Here is a 21,052-nt window from a genome sequence, read left to right as displayed (position 1 = left end):
CCCTTCCAACTCTGATTATCTGTTATCTGTTACATGCACGCAGCAAAACGCATTCTCATCGAACCGGTAGTAACACTGGTTGAATCCCACCCCTACCTATATTTCCTAAAATTTTGAAGAATCACCCATAGTATCTACTGAGCTTCAACCAGACTTGATGATACAATTTGAAGAGCAAAGCTCAGCACAGTTTATTCCATCGAAGTCTCGCAAGATCAGCCAGGGGCTAATTTCAGACAATATCCGGGGGGAAGGGGAAAGCACTTCTCAAATCAGAAATACACAAGTTTGCATTATAACTCCACCAATCATTACATTAGTCATCAATCATATTTTAGCCAAGTTTTAAAATAGTAGATAATAATTTCTAATCACTGTTTCAAAAGTCAGACAGTGTTTGTTTATTCAAAACTTTATATATTTCAATGTATTGGAACTGTAATCCTATTCCAATACACTGGACAGAGTTACATTCCATGTAGTTCTTGATTCTGCATGTAAAAGGTTGAGCCAATACAAAGTTTCCATCTTTGATAATCTGCACATTAAATTCTCATGTTTCACATGAACCTATGTTATTAGTAACAGCAGAGGATGTTAGGGATAACATTGTTTTACCCTAACTGTTTTGGGTAAAGATAATAAAATGATGAATCATGGTTTGTCAGATAAAGTGTATGTGACTTTAAGCTAAAGGAATGTAATTAAGGGTGCACCTGTAAAAGTACTATATAAGCAGCAAGGCACTCTCTGGCTCTTACTGGCTGGCTTATTGAAGACTGCATTCTTGCTGGATCGGGGAGAAGAAGAAGTGTTGGATTACTTTGAAGATATTTCTCAACGGAGAGAAGATAAGTTTTGGACAGATTTATTGTAAGTGTACTGACATTGGCTATTCAACACGGACTTTGCAAATAGAGTATCCCTGACAAGACTTGACTGAAATTGATATATGACTACTGGACTGTTTACATGACTATGCTATAATTCTTAAATGGAATAAATTATAATTTTGATAGCACAAGCGTATCTGTATTTTTACTGCGTGTTAACGAGAAGGCTTATCTCACACATTTACCTGTCTTCCTATCTGACTTCGCTGTACATTCTGTTTAGTTTGTTTTCCTTAACACCCGTTGGGGAATCCAGGCTTAACACTGGTTATGGGCCCAGAGAGACTGCAAAGTCAGTTTAACTAGGATAAAAACAGGTTTATGTAAAAAGTGAGATTTTGTGTTGTTACACGTTACAGTAAACAGACAGCTGTGTTTTATCAATTATATTTTTATATCCATATAGTGAAACATGGCACAAGTCAGTCTACAAAGTTTGTCCCTTATATCCAAGCTGGATGGAACAAACTATGTTTCATGGTCTATGAAATGTAGTCTACTTCTACGAAGAGAAGGTCTGTGGAACATAATTGAAAACCCACCAAACGTAGAAGAATGGGATCCTGAAGATGAGGAAGATAGTAAAAAGATAGAAGAATTTAAACAGAAAAATGAGCAAGCACTTTGCATCATAGGACTATCATTAACTGATCAGCAGCTTGTTCATATACGTGGAGAGCAAACAGCTGTTGGGTGTTGGCAAAAATTGAAGAGGATTTATGTCCAAGATAACGTTGGTGCTCACATAAATCTAACACGGAAGCTTTTCCGGACGTATCTCCAAAAGAATGGTGATATGCTGAGTCATTTGAATACTATGAAAAGCATTTTCCAAGAACTTCATGAGAAGGAATTAATTTTCTCTGAGCTACACCAGGTCTACATAATTCTATCTTCATTAGACGAAAGTTATGATGACTACGCAACTTCCCTTGAAATATTGCCTAAAGAAAGTTTAACTTTAACTGATATCACTGGCAGATTGATTGAAGAGGCCAGAAGAAGGCTTGAAAGAAATCAGTTAAGGAGGGAGCAACCTCAAAAGGAAAATAATGAATCTCCTACTGCATACGCAATTAAAAAGTGTTTTAATTGTGGAGGGAGAGGACATTTTGCAAGATTTTGTAAGAAACCAAAGCGCAAAAATGCAAGCCAGAATGCTGTAAGCCATCAAAGAAGAAATAAGAATTATGAGTTAGCAATGTATAGTAATGGAGTTGTAAAGAATAATTTATGGGTGGTTGACAGTGTAAAAATGTCCATGAGTTCACAGCATATCTCATTGGCAAACGGATGGAAACTTAAGGCAAAAGGTCAAGGTATTGCTCATTGTTCTAGTATAAATGAGAACATAAAAATGTTATATGTACCTCAACTTAAATTTAATTTGCTTTCAGTTAGAATGTTTGTTAGATTAGGAGATATAGTTACCTTTAGGGGAGATACTTGTTTAATTGAAAAAGTAGGTAAGAAAATTACTGCATCTTTAAGAGGTGACTTATATGTGTTAAATGATAATGGTTTAAAGGTGGCTAACACAATTTATGATAATAAGAAACCTCATGATGAATGTATTCACTTGTTACACCGAAGGTTAGGTCATTTAAATTTTAAAATGATTAAGAGAACTGTTCAACTATCTAAAGGAATAAGTTTAAAACCTTGTAATAAGTATTTGCAATGTTCTGCTTGTAATCAAAACAAAAGCAAAGTTATACCGGCAAATAGAGTTGATGGATTTACTACCAAAGAGCCTTTAGAGGTAGTATTTGCCGATATAATAGGTCCTAAAAAGCCAAGTGTAGGTGGTGCTAGATACATATTAAGCATAATGGACCACTATTCTAGGTATGGTTTCTGTTTTCTAATGAAGAGAAAAACTGAAACGTATACAAATTTCTTTAACTGGTTAAAATTTGCAGAGAGGAAAACTAAAAAGAAATTAGTAACTCTTATAACAGATAATGGTACGGAATTTACAAATAATAAATTCCAGAGTAGACTTAAAGTGGCAGGTATTCAACATAAAAAGTCTGCACCATATAGGCCTCAACATAATGCATTTATAGAGAGAAGAGGCCAAACACTGCAATCAATGGGAAGAACAATGTTATCTGATTCTGGATTACCTGACAATTTGTGGGGAGAAGCTATAATGTGTGGGAATCACATATTAAACAATGTTGTTAATTCAACAACAGGTGAATTACCATTCACTCTGTGGCATGGTAGGAAACCTGATTTGAGTTATATTCACACATTTGGTGCACCAGCATGGGTGCATATCCCTACACAACTCAGGCACAAAGGACAACATAGAGCTAAAAGATTAATTTTTGTTGGATATCAAGCAAACCATAGATCTTATAGATTCTGGGAACCAGGTACATCTAGAGTATACTGCACAATTCCTAGAACATATAGGATGGAAAAGATTAGAGCAGGATTCAGATAAAGATGTTATTATAGAACACTATAAGAGGCAGAAAGAAAAGACTAGTTATAAGAAAAGTCCAATTAAAGAAGAAATCCATGAAGAGCAAATAGAATCAGATCAAGAGGAAATAATTGATCAAGAAGAGATAGATAGTCAAGAACATGAAATAGAGGAAAGTCCACCTGTAAGTTCTGTTATACCTAGACGCACAACGCGTATAACCAGACCACCTGAAAGATATCAGGCAAGTATTGTTTGCCAAGTAAATAAAGTTCCAACTAGCATAGATGAACTTAGGATGTATCCTGCTAAGGATCAGGTGAATTGGCAAAAGGCAATGGAAAAAGAGTTAAATTCATTAAAGGAAATGAAGGTTTATGAAGAAACCAAATTACCTCCAGGAGAAAAATCCATTGGGTGCAAATGGATATTTAAAGTAAAGACTGGAAATAATGGGAAAGTAACTTATAAAGCTAGGTTAGTAGCACAAGGATTTAATCAAAATATATTTGATTATGATGAGGTATTTGCACCAAATCTTAAGGCTACAACTTTAAGAGCAGCTTTAGTGTGGGCAGCTAAAAAGAATTATATAGTTAACCATTTAGACGTAGAAACTGCATATCTACATGCACCATTGCAGCATACAATATATTTGAAAAAACCAGTTGGTATAAATGATTATAAAGTAAATAGCAATGATTGTTGGAAACTCAAGAAGAGTTTATATGGATTGAAACAATCTGGCTATGAATGGAACCAATATATTGTGAAAGAATTAAACAATATAGGGTTTAAATCTGGTTTAGCAGATCCATGTATGTTTAAAAGAGAAAATAATGGAACAGTGTCATTATTGTTATTATTTACAGATATTGCTTTGATTACTAAGACCAATAATGAAGCTACTGAGATTATTTCATTATTAGCCAAAAGGATAAAATTAAAGCATTTAGGTGAAATTAAAAAGTATCTAGGATTGACAATTAACAAAACCACAAAAGGATTTAAGATATCTCAAGAGGATAAAATTTGCCAATTAATTAAATTGTATAAAATGGAACTTTGTAAGCCTGCAAAGACTCCAATGAGTCAGGAAATTTGCAAAAATGATGCTCAAAGTCCCAAATTTGATAAGACCATATATCAATCTTTGATTGGTAGCTTATCATATATAAGCAATTGGTCAAGGCCAGATATAGCTTATAGTGTTAATCAGCTGGCACGATATAATAATGATCCACATCAAGGTCATTGGCAAGCATTAAAGAGAATTTTAAGATATCTTAAAGGAACAATGCATCATGCATTGTATCTAGAGCCAAAAGGTGATTTGAATCTTAGTGCCTATGCAGATGCAAGTTTTGCAACTGACATAAACACTAGAAAATCAACATCTGGGATGGCTATATTATTTGGTAAGACACTAATAGGGTGGAGGTCAATCAGACAACAGCATATTAGCTTGTCAACGATGGAAGCAGAATTTTCATGTCTGTCATTACTATGCACTGACTTAATTCTGTACAAACAGTTATTATTAGACATGGGTATAACTGTTAAAGATTCTATTATTGTATACGAGGACAACCAGGCAGCTATACAATTAGCTACCAATATTGCTGTAAAGACTAGATCAAAGCATACTGATTTAAGATACTTAAATGTTAGAGAATCTGTTAAAAATGGTCTAATTAAACTTGAGTACTGCATGACGGAAGAAAATATTGCAGACCAGTTTACAAAAGCACAAGGTGTTGTAAAATTTAAAGAGAGTTGTGACAATTATGATTTGAAAGTGTAAATGGATATATTATTGTAATATTTATTATTATTACCCAAAAGGGGAGAATGTTAGGGATAACATTGTTTTACCCTAACTGTTTTGGGTAAAGATAATAAAATGATGAATCATGGTTTGTCAGATAAAGTGTATGTGACTTTAAGCTAAAGGAATGTAATTAAGGGTGCAGCTGTAAAAGTACTATATAAGCAGCAAGGCACTCTCTGGCTCTTACTGGCTGGCTTATTGAAGACTGCATTCTTGCTGGATCGGGGAGGAGAAGAAGTGTTGGATTACTTTGAAGATATTTCTCAACGGAGAGAAGATAAGTTTTGGACAGATTTATTGTAAGTGTACTGACATTGGCTATTCAACACGGACTTTGCAAATAGAGTATCCCTGACAAGACTTGACTGAAATTGATATATGACTACTGGACTGTTTACATGACTATGCTATAATTCTTAAATGGAATAAATTATAATTTTGATAGCACAAGCGTATCTGTATTTTTACTGCGTGTTAACGAGAAGGCTTATCTCACACATTTACCTGTCTTCCTATCTGACTTCGCTGTACATTCTGTTTAGTTTGTTTTCCTTAACACCCGTTGGGGAATCCAGGCTTAACAGAGGAGAATCAAGTTTAAGTTCCAATTCAGTTCTCAGATATTATGTAATGAAGAAGTAATTCAAAAAATACTTTCCCAGACATTTCAATCCAATTAAATTGTTGTAAAGCTTTCTAAATAAATACATAGGCTGGTATAGGCTTCTCCAGAGATAAAGAAAGGATCAACTCTGTCTAAGCCTACTCAGCATAGTCTCCATTCATTGAAAAAGGAAAAAATTAATTACAAATTAGACCTCATTTGTTTCTTATAGAGAATTATGTGCAACAGATGTAGTTTACATCCAATATACTGAATCTACTTTATCAAGAGAAAGAAAGTTTGTTTTCTATATTAAGTGTAGCTTTCCTATAGTTCATGCAGATATTATTTCTGTAATTTCATACTAACTTGAATCTAAGGCAACTTAGTCTCCCTCTTCTCAAAAATTATCCATGTTTCTAAGAGTTTTTTACCCCTTGAGCTATCTATACCAGGGGTCTGCTACCTTAAACACTCAAAGAGCCATTTAGATCCATTTCCCATAGAAAACAAAACACAGGGAGCCACAAAACTTGGGTGGGTGTGGCCAACTCAATGTCACTCACTTCCACTCAGTCACATGACCCTCCTAGCCACACCTACCCAGCCGGTCATTCAGGCAGAGAGCCACAAAACCCTTTTGACATCTAAAATGATGTCAAATGATGTCCCCCCTCCCTCCCTCTTTCTGTATCTCTCTCTCCCTGTATCAATCTCCCTCCCTCCCTTTCTCCATGTATCTCTCCCCCTTCTATATCTCTCTTCCCGAAGACCCTCCCTCTCTCTCCATGTATCTCTCCCCTCCCTCTCTGTATCTCTCTCTCCGTCTCTCTACCGCCTTTCTCTTTTTCTCTCTCCCTCTCTTATGTATCTCTCTCATCCACCCTCTCTCACCCTCTCTGTATCTCTCCCTCCCTCTTCTTTCTCCATGTATCTCTTTCCCCCTCCCCTCTGTATATCTTCCTCTGTCTGTCTGTCTTTCTCCCCCTCCCCTCTTTCCCTCTCCCTCTCTTTCAATGTATCTCTCTCCCCCTCTCTCCCCCTCTGTATCTCTCCCTCCTTCTCCCTCTCTCCCCCTCCTCCTCTCTCCCCTATGTATCTCTCTCACCCTCACCCTCCCTCTCATTCCCTCTCAGTCCCTCTCTTATTTTCCCTTTCTCTCTCGCTCTCCCTAGATTTTCAGATTGCCCTTCTCTCTTTTTCAATCACCAACACCAGTCGCTAAATCTTGCTACTTCTCCCTTCCCACATACTACTCGTGCCTTGGCCTCTGCGGGAAGCTCCTCACGTTTACTCACCACAATGCCAGCCATCAATGCCTGCCTCCACTCACATGGTTAGGAAAGAGAGGAGGGAGGCAGCGTTTCTGCCCTTTTTACATTGCACACCTCCTGAAAACGCCTCCGTGAATCTCTTCCCCCTTCAGGATTCATTTCCTTGCAAGAGCCCAAGACTTGGGGGTTTCTCCTCTGTGGCTTTAGTGCCTCGGCTCCAGCAAGCTTGCCTTGGGAGCATTTCTGCCCCCTTCGACCGAATTTGACAGGATAAGTGTCAGGGCTCATTCTGCTGCAGGAAAAAGTGAAGGGTGCTGGCATGCCTCAGACGCTCATGCACTGACCCCTGGGGTGGCTGTGCGAGGTTCAGCCCCCTTTTCCTGCTGCCCTGAGCTTCTTAAAGCCATGGCTGGGTGCTGCGAGTCTTTTCGTCATCCCCTCCTCCCGGATCCCATTCCCACCCCGCCAGCCCTTGTATTAGCAAGGCTGGCATCGGTTGCAAGGCACACCCAGCACCAACAAGGGCCGGAAGGCATGCCCATCACCAACAAGCAGCAAGAATGAGGCACTGGAGAATCAACCCTGGCTGCGTCTCTATCCCCCGCCTTCTCAGGCCAGGTGAGCTGTAACTGGGATGGGAGGGCGAGCGGCTGGGCCAGCCAGGGAGCCACAGCAGAGGACCCAAAGAACTGCATGGGGGTCCAGAGCCATGGGGGTCACAGCTTCATGAAAGTATCACTAGCAAATTGGCTCCTGAGATTAGGATGATGGGAAAATTAGACTGTACAATTTGCCAAAAGCAATATGAAACAATTGTACCTTCCAAGAAGCAGCAGCTCTTATGCTATTACAGATGAATTAGTATTCAGTTAATGGAAACTTGAAAACTTATATTCAAAGTTTGTATTTATTTCCTTAGAATCCTGACTAAGTATCTATAATTTACTTTAGATTATCTTTTTTTTAAAACCCTCAATTATCCTGAAACAGTTTAATTTAAATTTATGACTTCTTAAGCATGATTTTCCCCATCCTCAATGTACTATTTTGTATAAACCAGGAGACCAATGAGGTCGAGTCCTAGCTTAGGCACAGAGCCACTCAGGTGACCTTAGGTCAATCATTTCACTAGTGCTAGGCAGGAGGCAGGGGCATTTTGAGTAATGGATTTTTAACCAACACAACATACATACATACTTTAAACCCGGGAATACAAATACCTAGACACAAACAGAGCAACATGGTATATGCAATGCACTGCAGCAAGACATGTGCAGACCAAAACAACCACTACACAAACGCATGGCACGACAGAGAACAAAGTCATCAGGACAGGATTCAGCAGTTCATCTGCATCTGAAAGACAAGGCTTACTCTTTTGAAGACAGCGAAGTTCATATTCTGGACAGAAAACCACTGGTTTGAAAGAGAAGTCAAAGAGGCCATTTATATTAAAATTGGAGGATATAACCTATCTCCTGTTTACAATGCAGTTGTTTCAGCAGTCCCAAGAACCTATTTACACTCTGATTCAGGTGACCCTGAGAATACAAATAAACCCCCAAGTGGCCTCAACAATACTCAGAGAGCTAACCCACAGACTGCTAATGACAATATGACTGCCAAGAATATAAATCATTTCATTCCCCACCAGTCAGTTAGAACTGGAGAAGTTTCTTGGATGAGAAGCAAAACCTTTTCAAAGAAAAAATCAAGAAAGTCCAGTTGCCTTTTGGAAAAAGCACCTTTGGGACAACTATGACCCAGATGATTGACAATCTCCATAGACACTTTAGAATAACTTTGCTAAGAAAACTGATTGACTTTCCAGGCAGTCTTGAAGAGCCAGACATGGTTGAACAAAAGAAAAAAAAAAACTAATCAATTAATTGTGCAAGGCCAACTGTTAACTCATACATTACATTTCCATGATGATGAATGCATGTCTTTGTCATGAGAACTCTCATAGCCATGCCTGACAAAGATAATCAATAACAAAATAATTTTGAAGTGATTTAATATTTATAGAATTCCTAAGAAAGAATGTTGAGGAGTATCCAAGTGAAGCATCATCTGGGATCAATTATTCTGAGAATTCCATTACAAGGACAGACTTTTTCAGTCACTTATTTCTTCTACCTTTGGCCTGCTCTCTTTGCTACAGCAGATGGGTGAGAAGGATTGTGGACGATTGTGGATGCCTTGGAAAAGATAAAGCAGAAGCAGATATAGTTACTTATATAGTACTGTAAAACAAGAAAAAAACTATTCATAAATTAGGCAAGCAGAATGATTTTATGAAAACACACCTATCAGCATTCAAAACATAGCCTAATGTGCAAACATAGAATATTGCAAAGAAGAAGAAATAATTATTTAGTTTTGAGTTCCAGCTTTCTCCAGGCAGACAATGGTAGAATCCCATTTTAGAAGTCATTTTAAGAAGAAATAATCAAGCAACAGATGGCTCTCAGTTTATCACATTTGTTGAAAAATCAGCTTTTTGGCTTTGTGTAACACATAGACTGTCCCTTGTTATAGATAATGAAAGCTATGGATTGTATAACTAAGAAAAAAATGTGAAAACACTTGACCTATCTGATAATGTTCCTATATATGTGTGCAGACAGAATGCCAAATAATTCTTTAGTAATTAAGAATTGTTCATCTGTTGGGTAGCCCCCATTTAGTTCAATCCTGATTTTTTGTAACCATTGTTTGTTTTCATCCAAATTTCTTGGCTTTTAATAATACTATATTTAAGGCAGTCGTATAATAGTATTAATTAATTCAGAAGTATATACAGTACATGATTCTAAGTAAAATGTTTACCATTTTTAAAATATTTTATTTATAATATACAATCCTGATGTTCAAATATAAAACTCTTTTTATTCTGAGTAAGAAGATACCCAAAATATTAGAAAAAAATCATTCAAATTTCAAAATAATAAGTTTCCACTAAACTTATATCTATATCTATGGAGGAAAATATATTTCTAGTTTTTCATAACAAATTTCATAAAACAAAGACAAGTACATTCAGCTTATCAATCAATGAAAAAGCATTTACATAGCCCAGCCCTAAGAAATCCAGCCAAATTGTCAAGTAATTGCCATCACTAGAGCTAGCTATGAATAATAAGAATAATTCCAAAGTACTAGAAAGTGAATAGCTCTTCTGACTATCATGAGAAGCAAATATTTCATTTTAGTAGAATTATAAGAATGAATGGATGATCAAATATAGAAATTTGACATATGGTCGTGACAAGGTCAATACTGGAATCAAATAAACAATAACACGCTCCACTTTCCAAAACAGTTAAGGCTTCAAATCCATCATAAGTTTCAGAGTAATTCCCAATGACTAAAAAGTTTTGATTTCAGATTAAAATATAACTCATTTCTCTCTCCCTATCCTGCCCCTTGCAAAAGGATTAGATACAGCAGAAAGAAATGACAGTAAATACTGCAAAAAATTAAAACCCAGTTAGAGCAGAGATCGGTTTATGAAATTTTTGGTAAAAAAATGTTTTATGATGTGCAGCAGATTGTGCCAATGGCTCTATGGACATGGAATTCAGCAGCACCCTTAAATCTTTCCCAAAGAAATGTTCTCTCACTTCTTTGCCAGATACACTGACTTAAAATGAAATTAGGATGAATTATATCTCATAATTTTTTTGCCAAAGGACCTCATTTGCTCTAACCAAAGCTCTAACCAAAATTTCACCGACAAAAGTATTTGTAGCACAACAGCTGTCTATTGACCTATGCCTACAAAGGCTTTTAAATTACTCTGGGAATGTTTCAGGACATTAAAGTTGCTGATTCAATAGCTTATAAGGAAATAGATCTATTTACTTAAAAGTATTCTTTAAATACTTTCAAGAAAAGTGTTTCCAAGAAAAAAAATCTGCTTTCTAAAATTATGACACAGTTATCATATGGTTTTTCCAAATACATAAAAATCCAATCACTTCACTAACTCACATGGAGAACTAAATAAGGCTCTCAACAATGGAAAGCAAACATCCTATTGATCTACTTGGATGCAAAACAAGAACCTGAGATTTGATTTACACCCAAACCAGAGATAGTATTCAGCAGGTTCTGACCAGTAGCAGAAATTTTGAGTAGTTCAGAGAACCGGCAAATACCACCTCTGATTTTACAGTATCTTTCCCCTGCTATGCCCACCAAGCCACGCCCACAAAATGGTAGTAAAAAAATCTGAATCCTACCACTGACCTAAACACAAACATTCTGGTTTCAAGGCCAACACTAAATTTTACAAATAAAATTAACAAATATTAAAATTACATAAAAGAAATGAAATCAACACTGTTATACAGTATATTTATAGGTATAATAAAAAAGAACATTTATACAACTATATAATCTTAAAGTGCTTTATCATGCTGTTTATCATGATGGGGAAGATTGTCATGTGATTTGAAAGCATTTTATCCTTGAAGTCTATCTTTACTAATCAGATTTACAACAAAACAGTCCTGTCACTTAACTTTTCTCATTGCCATTCTCAGGATCTGCTCACAACCACTTCCACCAATCAGCCGGCTTTATTTAATAAGCAAGTTTTCAACTCTTTCTTAAATGTATCCAAAGATATAGAGAGCTGGAGATGGGGAAACAATTCCATAATCATGGATCCAAGTCTTGAAATGCACATGAAGAATGGAATAAAAATCTGAGTGGGAATGAAAAGGTGACTGTGTCCCATTGATGCTTCAGCTAATAAATGTTTAGTGGCACAGGACATGCTCGCTAAACTGGGCATAGGCATGGCCAACATGTGGTGCATCTGGCCCACGTGCCGGAAGTTTGACAGCCCTGCACTAGCATGTCATGGTAAACCAGATTTCTCCAGAGTTATAGCTGCTGCTCATCAAGGTACACCTGTCTGGCTTCTCCTACCAATGAGGGTAGTGGAACAAACCATTGAAGCTCTATCATTGATTTATTTCAACATATTACTGGCTCAGAGACAGAAACTCAAAATTTGTTCTTGGCTTCCAATTCCTATCTTATCTGAGATACAAGTTGGGATCTTAGTTTACAAATCACAGTAAATAACCAACAGAGAGAGCTCTGGTTTGTTCAATCAATACCTGCTGGCAACAGAAATTCATGCAAGCCTGAATTCTTCAGAATGCTGGTTTATCATGATGGAGAAGATAGTCACGTGATTTAAAAGCATTTTATTTTAGGTTTTGATATTAAAAACATATGTATTTCTACTATTTATGACAAAAACTCATAGAATTGTTTCTCCAATGCTATAAACCTATCCTCAATATCAGCTTTGTACTTACTTAGCCTTCCTCAAGCAACTGCTCTCACATAATTCCTTGCATTGTTAGAAAGTATGAAACTCAACTAATATTTGAGATCCAATAAAACTTGTAGAGCCAAGACAAGAGATCACTTCATTAGGAAAATTCAGAGGCTGATTTAGCAATACTCGTCAGCAATGGTTATGAATTTAACTATTATTTGAAACTGAAATTCAATTAATAATAATATAGGGAGATGACAGTATTCAGTGGAAAAGCAACCAAAGAATTTCATGCATTGTTGCAAAGCTATCATTAACTGAATAAACCATGAAAGTTGAATTAGATAAACTAAAACTTAAACCAAGTTAATCAACTACAATGGGCAAATGTACACTCTGCTTCAAATCAAATAACAAACCACATCAATATGTGAAGTCAGCAATAGTAGAGAGTAATTGGCTTTCTAATAGCTCAAAATGTTCTTAGAACATATTGCAACCTACAAAGATACAATAAGAATGACTGGCTCATGTCCATTCTTGCATTAAAAAGCTACAGTTCATTGCCATTCTCTTGGATATATACCACACACATAATCATTGCAACTAGCATTGTAAAAGCAGATAGGGTGAACTACACAGTATTTTGTTGCATCTCAAAAGAGGCAACTTCTGAAAAAAACTGGATGCTTTTTGTCACCGGAATTACTACCTTGTTTATTTACCAAATTTACTTGCCACCCATCTTGCAGTTCAGGTGACTCTGCGCATTGATCATGAAGAGTTATCTATCCTGAGTTTTAGCTATGAAATTTAGGTTGTCTTCTGCAAAGGGCTATTCTTCTCCCATCACAGAGCAGATCATCTCACTGTTACCAGTGAGATGATCCCAGATAACTTTTTCAGATACTTTTTCCATAAAACAGCAATCTTAAAAAGGGATAAAATATGTATTTAATCAAACTTTCCTATCTGATAGCCAGTAAGTTATTATCAGGAAATCTTTGTATGTAAAAATAATGCACCACATGAAAACAAAAGTGATTAGCATTCTTATGGGAAAAAGGTTAGAAATTACCCCTACCTTAAACTGTAGTTCAGTTTCAGACTTTTTTTTAACATTATGTTATTAAGTACCTGCTCGTAAGCTTTGTCAAACAACAGGGTATTTATATTTGAAAAGCTTGCCAGCTTAGGCACCAAAAACTAAAAATTCAACAAGAAATCTTTGCTCAGAGAAGCATTCTGCAGCTTCCTTTTTGCTACATAATAATGAGCAAATGTCATACTTTCTGTACAATAAAGCTGTTGAAGAAATTGCAATGGTTATAAAACTAAAGTCAAGGAAGATACAAGAAATATACCACATAACAAAACTAAGGATAATTTCTAGAAATACATTATGTTGATGTTCATATATCATTTTGTTAGTAGGCAGCTCACTATTTCTTCAGTTTAAATCATTTTCAACATCACCCATCAAATTTTCCCAGGCCTAAAAATTATTTGTGCAAAAACAAGGCTAAGTTTGCCAATGCATCTACAAGAATTTGCTGCTAATACAAGGTCTATGGCAAGCATATTGATTACATTCACACTTTACAACCTGAATGAACATAAACAATTATAATCTATGCAACAGAACTTAATTATCAGTAGCTAATTCATGGAAAATACACTCTGAAAAACACTTTATCACTATATTATGCAGCATCTTCATTGAAGCCTTAGCTATTCAGCATCTAGAAAACAACTGCAACTAATGTACAACTTTAAAAAAAAACAATTTACCTTATTACAGTAGAGCATCCAAAGTTCATAAAGCCTCTCCCTGGATGCCATCCTACACTCCCTCTTATTTGGTTGGGAAGTATCCCCTAATCAGGATCCAAACATTCTCAGTTTCAGTTTAAACTATTGACTTCAGTTCATGGACTCAACCAAAGAGGAACAGAATTAGTCTCTGATACCACTGCAGAATTTGAATAGTAAAGTGTGACAATCTTCCCTTTCCTTTTCATTAATGGCACTTTGGAAAATCTGTCCCTCTTCCAAATAAAATTAAGCTTGTTGATGGATACAGAATATGCAAGAAAACAAAGGAAAATTCTTCAAATTTATATTATAAGAAACATGACTCCAAGATACTCCAAGGAATATTCTTGTGGCTTGATTAAATGTCAGTATAATCCCATTTAATTTTAGGTCTTCAGCATCTTTCCAATTGTGATATCCTGGGATACTTAATAGTTGTTAGCAATAACAGAAGATGTCTTTTTAATTCTCCAATAAGGCAAACAACATGATGGGACACCTGGAAAAAAAAGACTGTCAATAAAAAAAATCCTGCATTTGGAAACATAAGCCAAATTTCAATCATTCAAACTGCTACCCTAATTAAATTATGAGTGTTGACTTGCTTTATTTCTTTAAGGAAAGATGAAAATCAAAGACACCTTGCAACAATCTTTTTTTCCCACGGAAGGCTCAGTACTTCCACATCGTGTGTCTCATGCTTTTAATGCTGAATACTAAACTTCAAAGAAAGGTCTCCACTTCAAAGCATTGAACAAAAAAATGAGATTGTCAATTGATTGAAAACAGGATTCCGTCCTGCTGTAGACACAAATGTAATTTCTTACACTCTTCCAAAAGTTACTCCGGGCTCGGCGATGATTTTCCTCTCCTTCTCGCTCCGAGCCCTCGGCTCCTCCCCGCCCAGTCGAGCCCCACCGCCAACCCTGCGGTGCAGCATCAACAGCGAGACCCCTCCTTCTCGGTTCCTCCACCCCCCCAGCCTCCGTACTCATTTCCGTGTCTTGCCTCCCTTCCCCGTCCCCATCACTCCGGACAGCTTCTTCGGCGAGCCCCCGAAATAACTTACCGGGGACTCCCCGGAGAGGGGCTTCGCCTCCCACGGTCCGATTCAGCCAAGACAGAGGAGTCGGCCGCTGCGGCTGCCAGCAAATAGGAAGCCACATCGCCCGCTTCGCCGCCCCGCCCACATTCCAGCGCTTCCTTGGCTGCTCCGCCCGCTTTTCTCCTCACCACACCCGCCCACTCCCTTTGCAGACGCAGGAAGATGGTGTCATCCGAAGCCCTGGTAGCCATCTTTCTTCCTGGCATTTGTGCTTCCCCACTTCCCCCACCCCAGCGCTTCAGAGTTCGCAGCATTTATTTATTTGTTTGTTTGTTTGTTTGTTTATGTCAAGTGATTATAAGATAACAGGTATAGGTATAAACATAGTTATAAATACATGAAATGGATAGAAGACTTTGTAGAGTTTGCCTGTCTGTCTTTATACATTCAGCCAGTAATTATAAAAGACAGAACAGATCCATATAAGAAAAATAAAAAGAAACAATAGAACAGGGAGAGTAGGCACGTTGGTGCGCTTATGCACGCCCCCTACAGACCTCTTAGGAAAGGGGTGAGGTCAAAAGTAGACAGTCTAAGGTTAAAGTGTTTGGGGAAGAAACCACAGTCAGGTAGAGTATTCCAGATACTGACCACTCTGTTGCCAAAGTTGTATTTCCTGCAATCAAGTTTGGTGTGGTTTACCTTGAATTTGTATCTATTGTGTGCTCTTGTATTGTTATGGCTGAAGCTGAAGTATTCATTGACTGGTAGGACACTGCAATGTATAATTTTATATACTATACATAGATCGGACCAAAGGTGGCGTAGTTCTAGGTTGTCTAGATCTAGAATTTCAAATTTGATGGCATAAGGTATTCTGCAACGAGTAGAGGAGAACTCTTCTTGTGAAATATTTCTGGACTTTCTCTACTGTGTTAATATCAGATACGTAATGCGGGTTCCAGACTGATGAGCTGTATTCAAGTATTGGTCTAGCAAATGTTTTGTATGCTCTAGTTAGTAGTGTGATATTACCAGAGAAAAAGCTACGTAGGATTAGGTTAACAACTCTTAATGCCTTTTTGGCTATGTAGTTACAGTGGGTTCTAGCACTTAGATCATTAGAGATGAGTACTCCAAGGTTCTTGACAGAGTTTGGATCATCAACAAGGTCTTGACTATTCAGCTTGTATTTTATTTTCTGATTTTTGTTTTGCCAATATGTAAGACAGAGCATTTATTTGTTGAGATAACTTTTTCCTGCTGCAGGAAACATGGCGTTCATGTTCCAGCCTTCCTATTTTCCCAGAATGGAAGACGAGAGGAAATGAACAGCTATTCGAATGTCTTATAATCCTTAGATCTTAGGAAGGAGCATGGAGGAAGGAGCAGCGCCCCTACGGACACCGCCCCATTCACATTTACTTAGTTTATTCAATGCTGAGTGGTGTAGCTGGCAGTGAGTCTTCAGGCTGAAATGGTGTCCTACAGCTGATCAACTACAAAGCAAGAAAACTTTATTTTCAAGTATTTTTTTTCCAAGTATTTTGTATTGGCTAGACATAGAGACAGTAATTATAAGTGCTCATTTTATTATTTCGTGTCCTGCCTTTATTATTTTACACATTAATATACTCAAGGATTATCTTTACTTATAATTATGCAGAATGGAGAGATCCTACTTAAATACTAGTAAGCTTTCCTCTTTGCACTATACTGCACCAAAATATTAAGGAATGCCTTAAAGACTTGGCCACCTTATTTTTTATACCTCCAGTTAATTTTTAATCAAAGTAAATACATTGAGATGTTTTAATTGCTTTTCCAACCAATGCTGTAAATGAATTACATAAACATTGTTGCTGCACTTCTGCTTATATTAGTCAGATCTGAATGCAAATTAAAGACAATGACAAACTATACAATATACTATTATCAGAGTTAGGGCGAGGATTCTGAACTATAGGAGTTGTCTCTACTTATAGGATTCTCTACACTTATCATCTTACGTTATAAAAAACTGTTAATATGGGGGAAACTCAAGAATATGCCTTTCTTCTATTTTCAGTTACCATTTATTGCCCTTTGCCAAGTGGAGATAAGGTATCAACACAAGATAGTTCTTTGTGGCTCAGTGTGACAATATGTAATACCTAACTAGCTTTTATTACATCTAAAACTGTAGTTTCTAAAAAACTACTCAGAAAACAATATAAACTATGTGTAATGTAATTATTTGATATTTGATTTCTTTGTCATAGATGCAATTGACACAAGATGGATTTGTGCAAGAGGCCCTCTGGCCATGACTGCTATGGTACCTATTTTCCAGCAGGAGTAGCAAGTTCATATAGACCTCCTTCCCAACTGCTTACCATACTGATGACACCAAGTCCCATGCCAGTGGATGACCTCTCTCAGTAGCTTCAAATAGCTATTACATAGAAGGGAAGAGAGACTTGTCCTGAAGCAGCCCCACAAAGGGGCCTAAGGCTGGATCTCTTCTTCCCCACTAGCACTGATCAATATCAATCAGGAAAAAAGAGGGAAAACCACAGCAAAACAGTGCCCCCACTCCTACTCCCCAGAGGTGGTCAGCAAACTACTAGATCAATGGTATCAAAATCTGCTGGCAGATCCACAGGTGCTAGGATGGATATGCCACCCCTATCCCAAGTCCTCCAAAGGTCATCCACAAGTGCAACCAATGCAGCCTGAATCCTAACTGAAAAGGGTATAGGTAAGCCACCTCATCCAAGCCCACCTCCTTCTCTGCAACCTTCCTTAAAAGGGGAAGGTTGGAATTGGACAAAAGTTATCTAAAACCATAGGGTCCAAGGATGGCCTCCTGAGGAAGGGGTGAACCACCACCTGTTTCAAGGTTTGCAGAAGGGCACGAGTTCAAACACCAGGTGGCAGAACTCACAGCAGTAGAGCCTCTGTCCACTTGTTCAAAATTGATCAGCTCAAACTCCTCCCAGATAACCAATCTAGGATGTGACTCAGCCATTTCAACCAGAACTGCTTGGACAAAGTCCACTCCAAACAAAGACAAGAGACTTATCCAACAAACGCCTAGAGTATTTCTTACTATTGTTGACATTATTGTTGACTTTAGCCAGAACATTTGTAAATTTTAGTCTAGAGGGTTTCCTGTAAGATGTTTGTTCCAAAGTTGAGCTAACTTAAACAATATGTACCTCTGCCAGAGGCTTTCAAAATTTGGATTTGAGATATCAAGGATTCTTCGATTCTGATTATATTTACTATTACATCCAGGGTCAAGTCATGCTATATGAATAATTTCTCTTTCTGGGTGGTTGAATATACCATATTTTTCGCACTGTAAGACACACTTTTCCCCCCAAAAAAGTGGGTGGAAATGTCTTTGTCTTATAGAGTGAATGTTGCCAAAGCACCGCCCACCCACCTGGCAAACAGCCTTGTCAGCTTCAGCACATCCTGATTTAGCACAAGCAGCTGATTGGCGGTTGGATCAGCTTCCTGGAATACTGCTGATCAGCTGTTCCAGGCTGCGGGGATCACCGCCACTGATTGCCGCCACCACCTATCACCGATCCCCGCTGCCTAGAACAGGCAAAAACAGGATGTGCGGAGGTGGCGATCCCCGCAGCCTGGAACAGCTGATGGTCAGTATTCCGGGAGGCTAATCCAACTGCCAATCAGCTGCTTGTGCTAAATCAGGCTGTGCTGAAGCTGACCAGGCTGTTTGCTGTTTGCTACAAGGAGGCAAATTGCTGGGAGGCAGAGGCAGAATTTGTTTTCTTGTTTTCCTCCCCAAAAGCTAGGTGTCTTATGGTCTGGAGTGTCTTATAGTGCAAAAAATTTGGTACATCACAATCTTGTCCTTTATAAACAACACAGGCCGTTCTCTAAATTCACATGTTTTAGACAATCTTTTTGGCATACAGTCAACATAATCTTTATTCCTTGAATCCTAATATTTTAAAAATGCCTTTCAAAAATTATGTTCTTCTAGGGTCAAAATACACAGGAAAAGTGTCTACTGTTTGTTCCGACAACACGGAACTGCGGGCGGGCGTGACTGACTGGCTCAAATCTCAGGCGTCAAAGCGCTGTGTTCCAAGCCAGGTCTTCATCCTCGGAAACAAGTGGTAGTCACTTGGTGCAAGATCGGGGCTGTAGGGCGGATGAGGAAAAATCTCACACTTGAAAGCATTCAGGACTTCTCGAGTGCCGTAGTTCGGCCATTTTTAAACTTAAGGCACCATTGGCGCACTCCACCTTCAGTGATGATGTCCCCGTACACTTCACACAGTTGCCGAAAAATTTCAATCGGTTTATGGTTTTTTGCTAACAAAAACCTTATCACTGATCACACCTCACAACTCGAGGGATTTTCAATTGCAGCACACATTTCAAACGTTTGCTGTGAAATAACGGGCAACGATATGAACCTCCCACTAGCACGACTAGATGCAGACTGAGTGGCGGACGCACAGACCAAAGATGGCCGTGCTAGCTCTGCCCCTTCTTACTACAGACGAAAACGTAATCTATTTTGTGGATAGCCCTCGTATTTCTGCTGTGAGCAGGACATCAGAGATTGGAAGTGAGGCCAGAGTATGCTCACTTTTGACACTGAGTAGCTTTCATTAGGCCAGTACCATTTCAAGGCTCTACCTTAGATCTGAGGTTCCCAGTCACTTCGGATGACAAGCAAGTCTTTTTAGTCATAGGAAGAGAGCTAAGCACACATAGCAATCAGTGAAATGTAAAGTGATTGAAAGTACTTCAGAAAGCACCCAGAAATATATAAGTGAATCAGACTAATTAAAAGTAACTGTCTAATGGGCATCTGCTGGCTTCAACTCTCATTCCTGCTTCAAACACTCTCATTCCTGCTGGCTTCAACTCTCATTCCTACTATCATTCTACTATCATCCCAGTGCCAAAGAAGCCCTCCATCAAGGAACTGAATGACTACAGACCAGTTGCTCTAACATCTGTAGTTATGAAAATCTTTGAAAGGCTTGTGCTGTCCCACCTGAAAACCATCACGGATCTGCTGTTAGATCCCATGCAGTTTGCATACCGAGCAAATACAGATCGACAGATGATGCTGTTAACAAGACTCTGCATTACATCCTACAATACCTTGAATCTCCAAATACCTACGCAAAGGTCCTCTTTGTAGACTTCAGTTCAGCATTCAACACCATCATTCCAGACACTCTTCTAAGTAAATTAAACCAACTAGCGGTACCTGAACACACTTGTAAATGATTGGTCTCATTCAATTCAACGACGAATCTGCATACAGACAGGAGGTTATACAACTTGCCTCGTGGTGTAACCGGAACAATCTGGAACTGAACACACTCAAAACTGTAGAAATGGTGGTAGACTTTAGAAGAAACCCTCCCATACTACCACCTCTTACAGTACTAGACAACACCGTATCAGCAGTAGAGACCTTCAAATTTCTAGGTTCTACTATATCACATGACCTAAAATGGACACCTAACATCAAAAATGTCATCAAAAATGTCATCAAAAAAGCACAAGAATGTTCTTTCCGCGCCAACTCAGAAAGCTCAAACAGCCCAAGGAGCTGCTGATACAGTTCTACAGAGGAATCATTGAGTCTATCATCTGTACCTCTATAACTGTCTCATTTGGTTCTGCAACCTAACAGGACAGACACAGACTTCAGAGAGTAATTAGGACTGCAGAAAAAACAATCACTACCAACCTGCCTTCAATCGAGGACCTGTATATTGCACGAGTCAAAAAGAGGGTTGTGAAAATATTTACAGACCCCCTCACATCCCAGACATAAACTGTTTCAACTCCTTCCCTCAAAACG

The 21,052-nt window shown here is 38.1% G+C and overlaps 1 protein-coding gene and 2 long non-coding RNA genes across 10 annotated transcripts in view; 1 reads left to right on the top strand and 2 right to left on the bottom strand.

The window, feature by feature from the left end:
* Positions 1-15,354, bottom strand: part of NBEAL1 (neurobeachin like 1) — a 146,837-nt gene extending 131,483 nt beyond the window's left edge. For 5 of the 8 annotated variants that reach the window (XM_087949723.1, XM_087949755.1, XM_087949760.1 and 2 more), the window contains exons 1-2: positions 15,226-15,354; positions 14,133-14,655 (exon numbers count right to left, since the gene is read on the bottom strand). In XM_087949723.1, coding sequence (XP_087805849.1) covers positions 14,133-14,183 — 51 coding nt within the window. In that variant the 5' untranslated portion in view covers positions 14,184-14,655; positions 15,226-15,354. Of the gene's footprint in view, positions 1-14,132; positions 14,656-14,983 lie in introns of all 8 variants that reach the window. The other 3 variants (XM_087949739.1, XM_087949772.1, XM_087949734.1) reach the window with 3 other exon arrangements.
* LOC148133098 (uncharacterized) overlaps positions 1-21,052 on the top strand; it is a 704,593-nt gene that overhangs the window by 135,161 nt on the left and 548,380 nt on the right. The window lies entirely within an intron of this gene.
* On the bottom strand, positions 7,829-14,126 carry LOC148133102 (uncharacterized). Its single transcript, XR_015746568.1, has 2 exons — positions 13,426-14,126; positions 7,829-9,240 (listed from the first exon to the last, which is right to left on the bottom strand). It is a non-coding gene; the product is annotated as an uncharacterized LOC148133102 (long non-coding RNA).

The sequence above is a fragment of the Notechis scutatus genome, chromosome 1, assembly GCF_049901735.1.
Source record: "Notechis scutatus isolate UNSWTSFEM ecotype Mainland chromosome 1, rNotScu1.2, whole genome shotgun sequence".
In the NCBI taxonomy this organism is placed as follows: domain Eukaryota; kingdom Metazoa; phylum Chordata; class Lepidosauria; order Squamata; family Elapidae; genus Notechis; species Notechis scutatus.
Note: the sequence above shows the minus strand (reverse complement) of the source record. Positions and strands in the feature narration are given on the sequence as shown.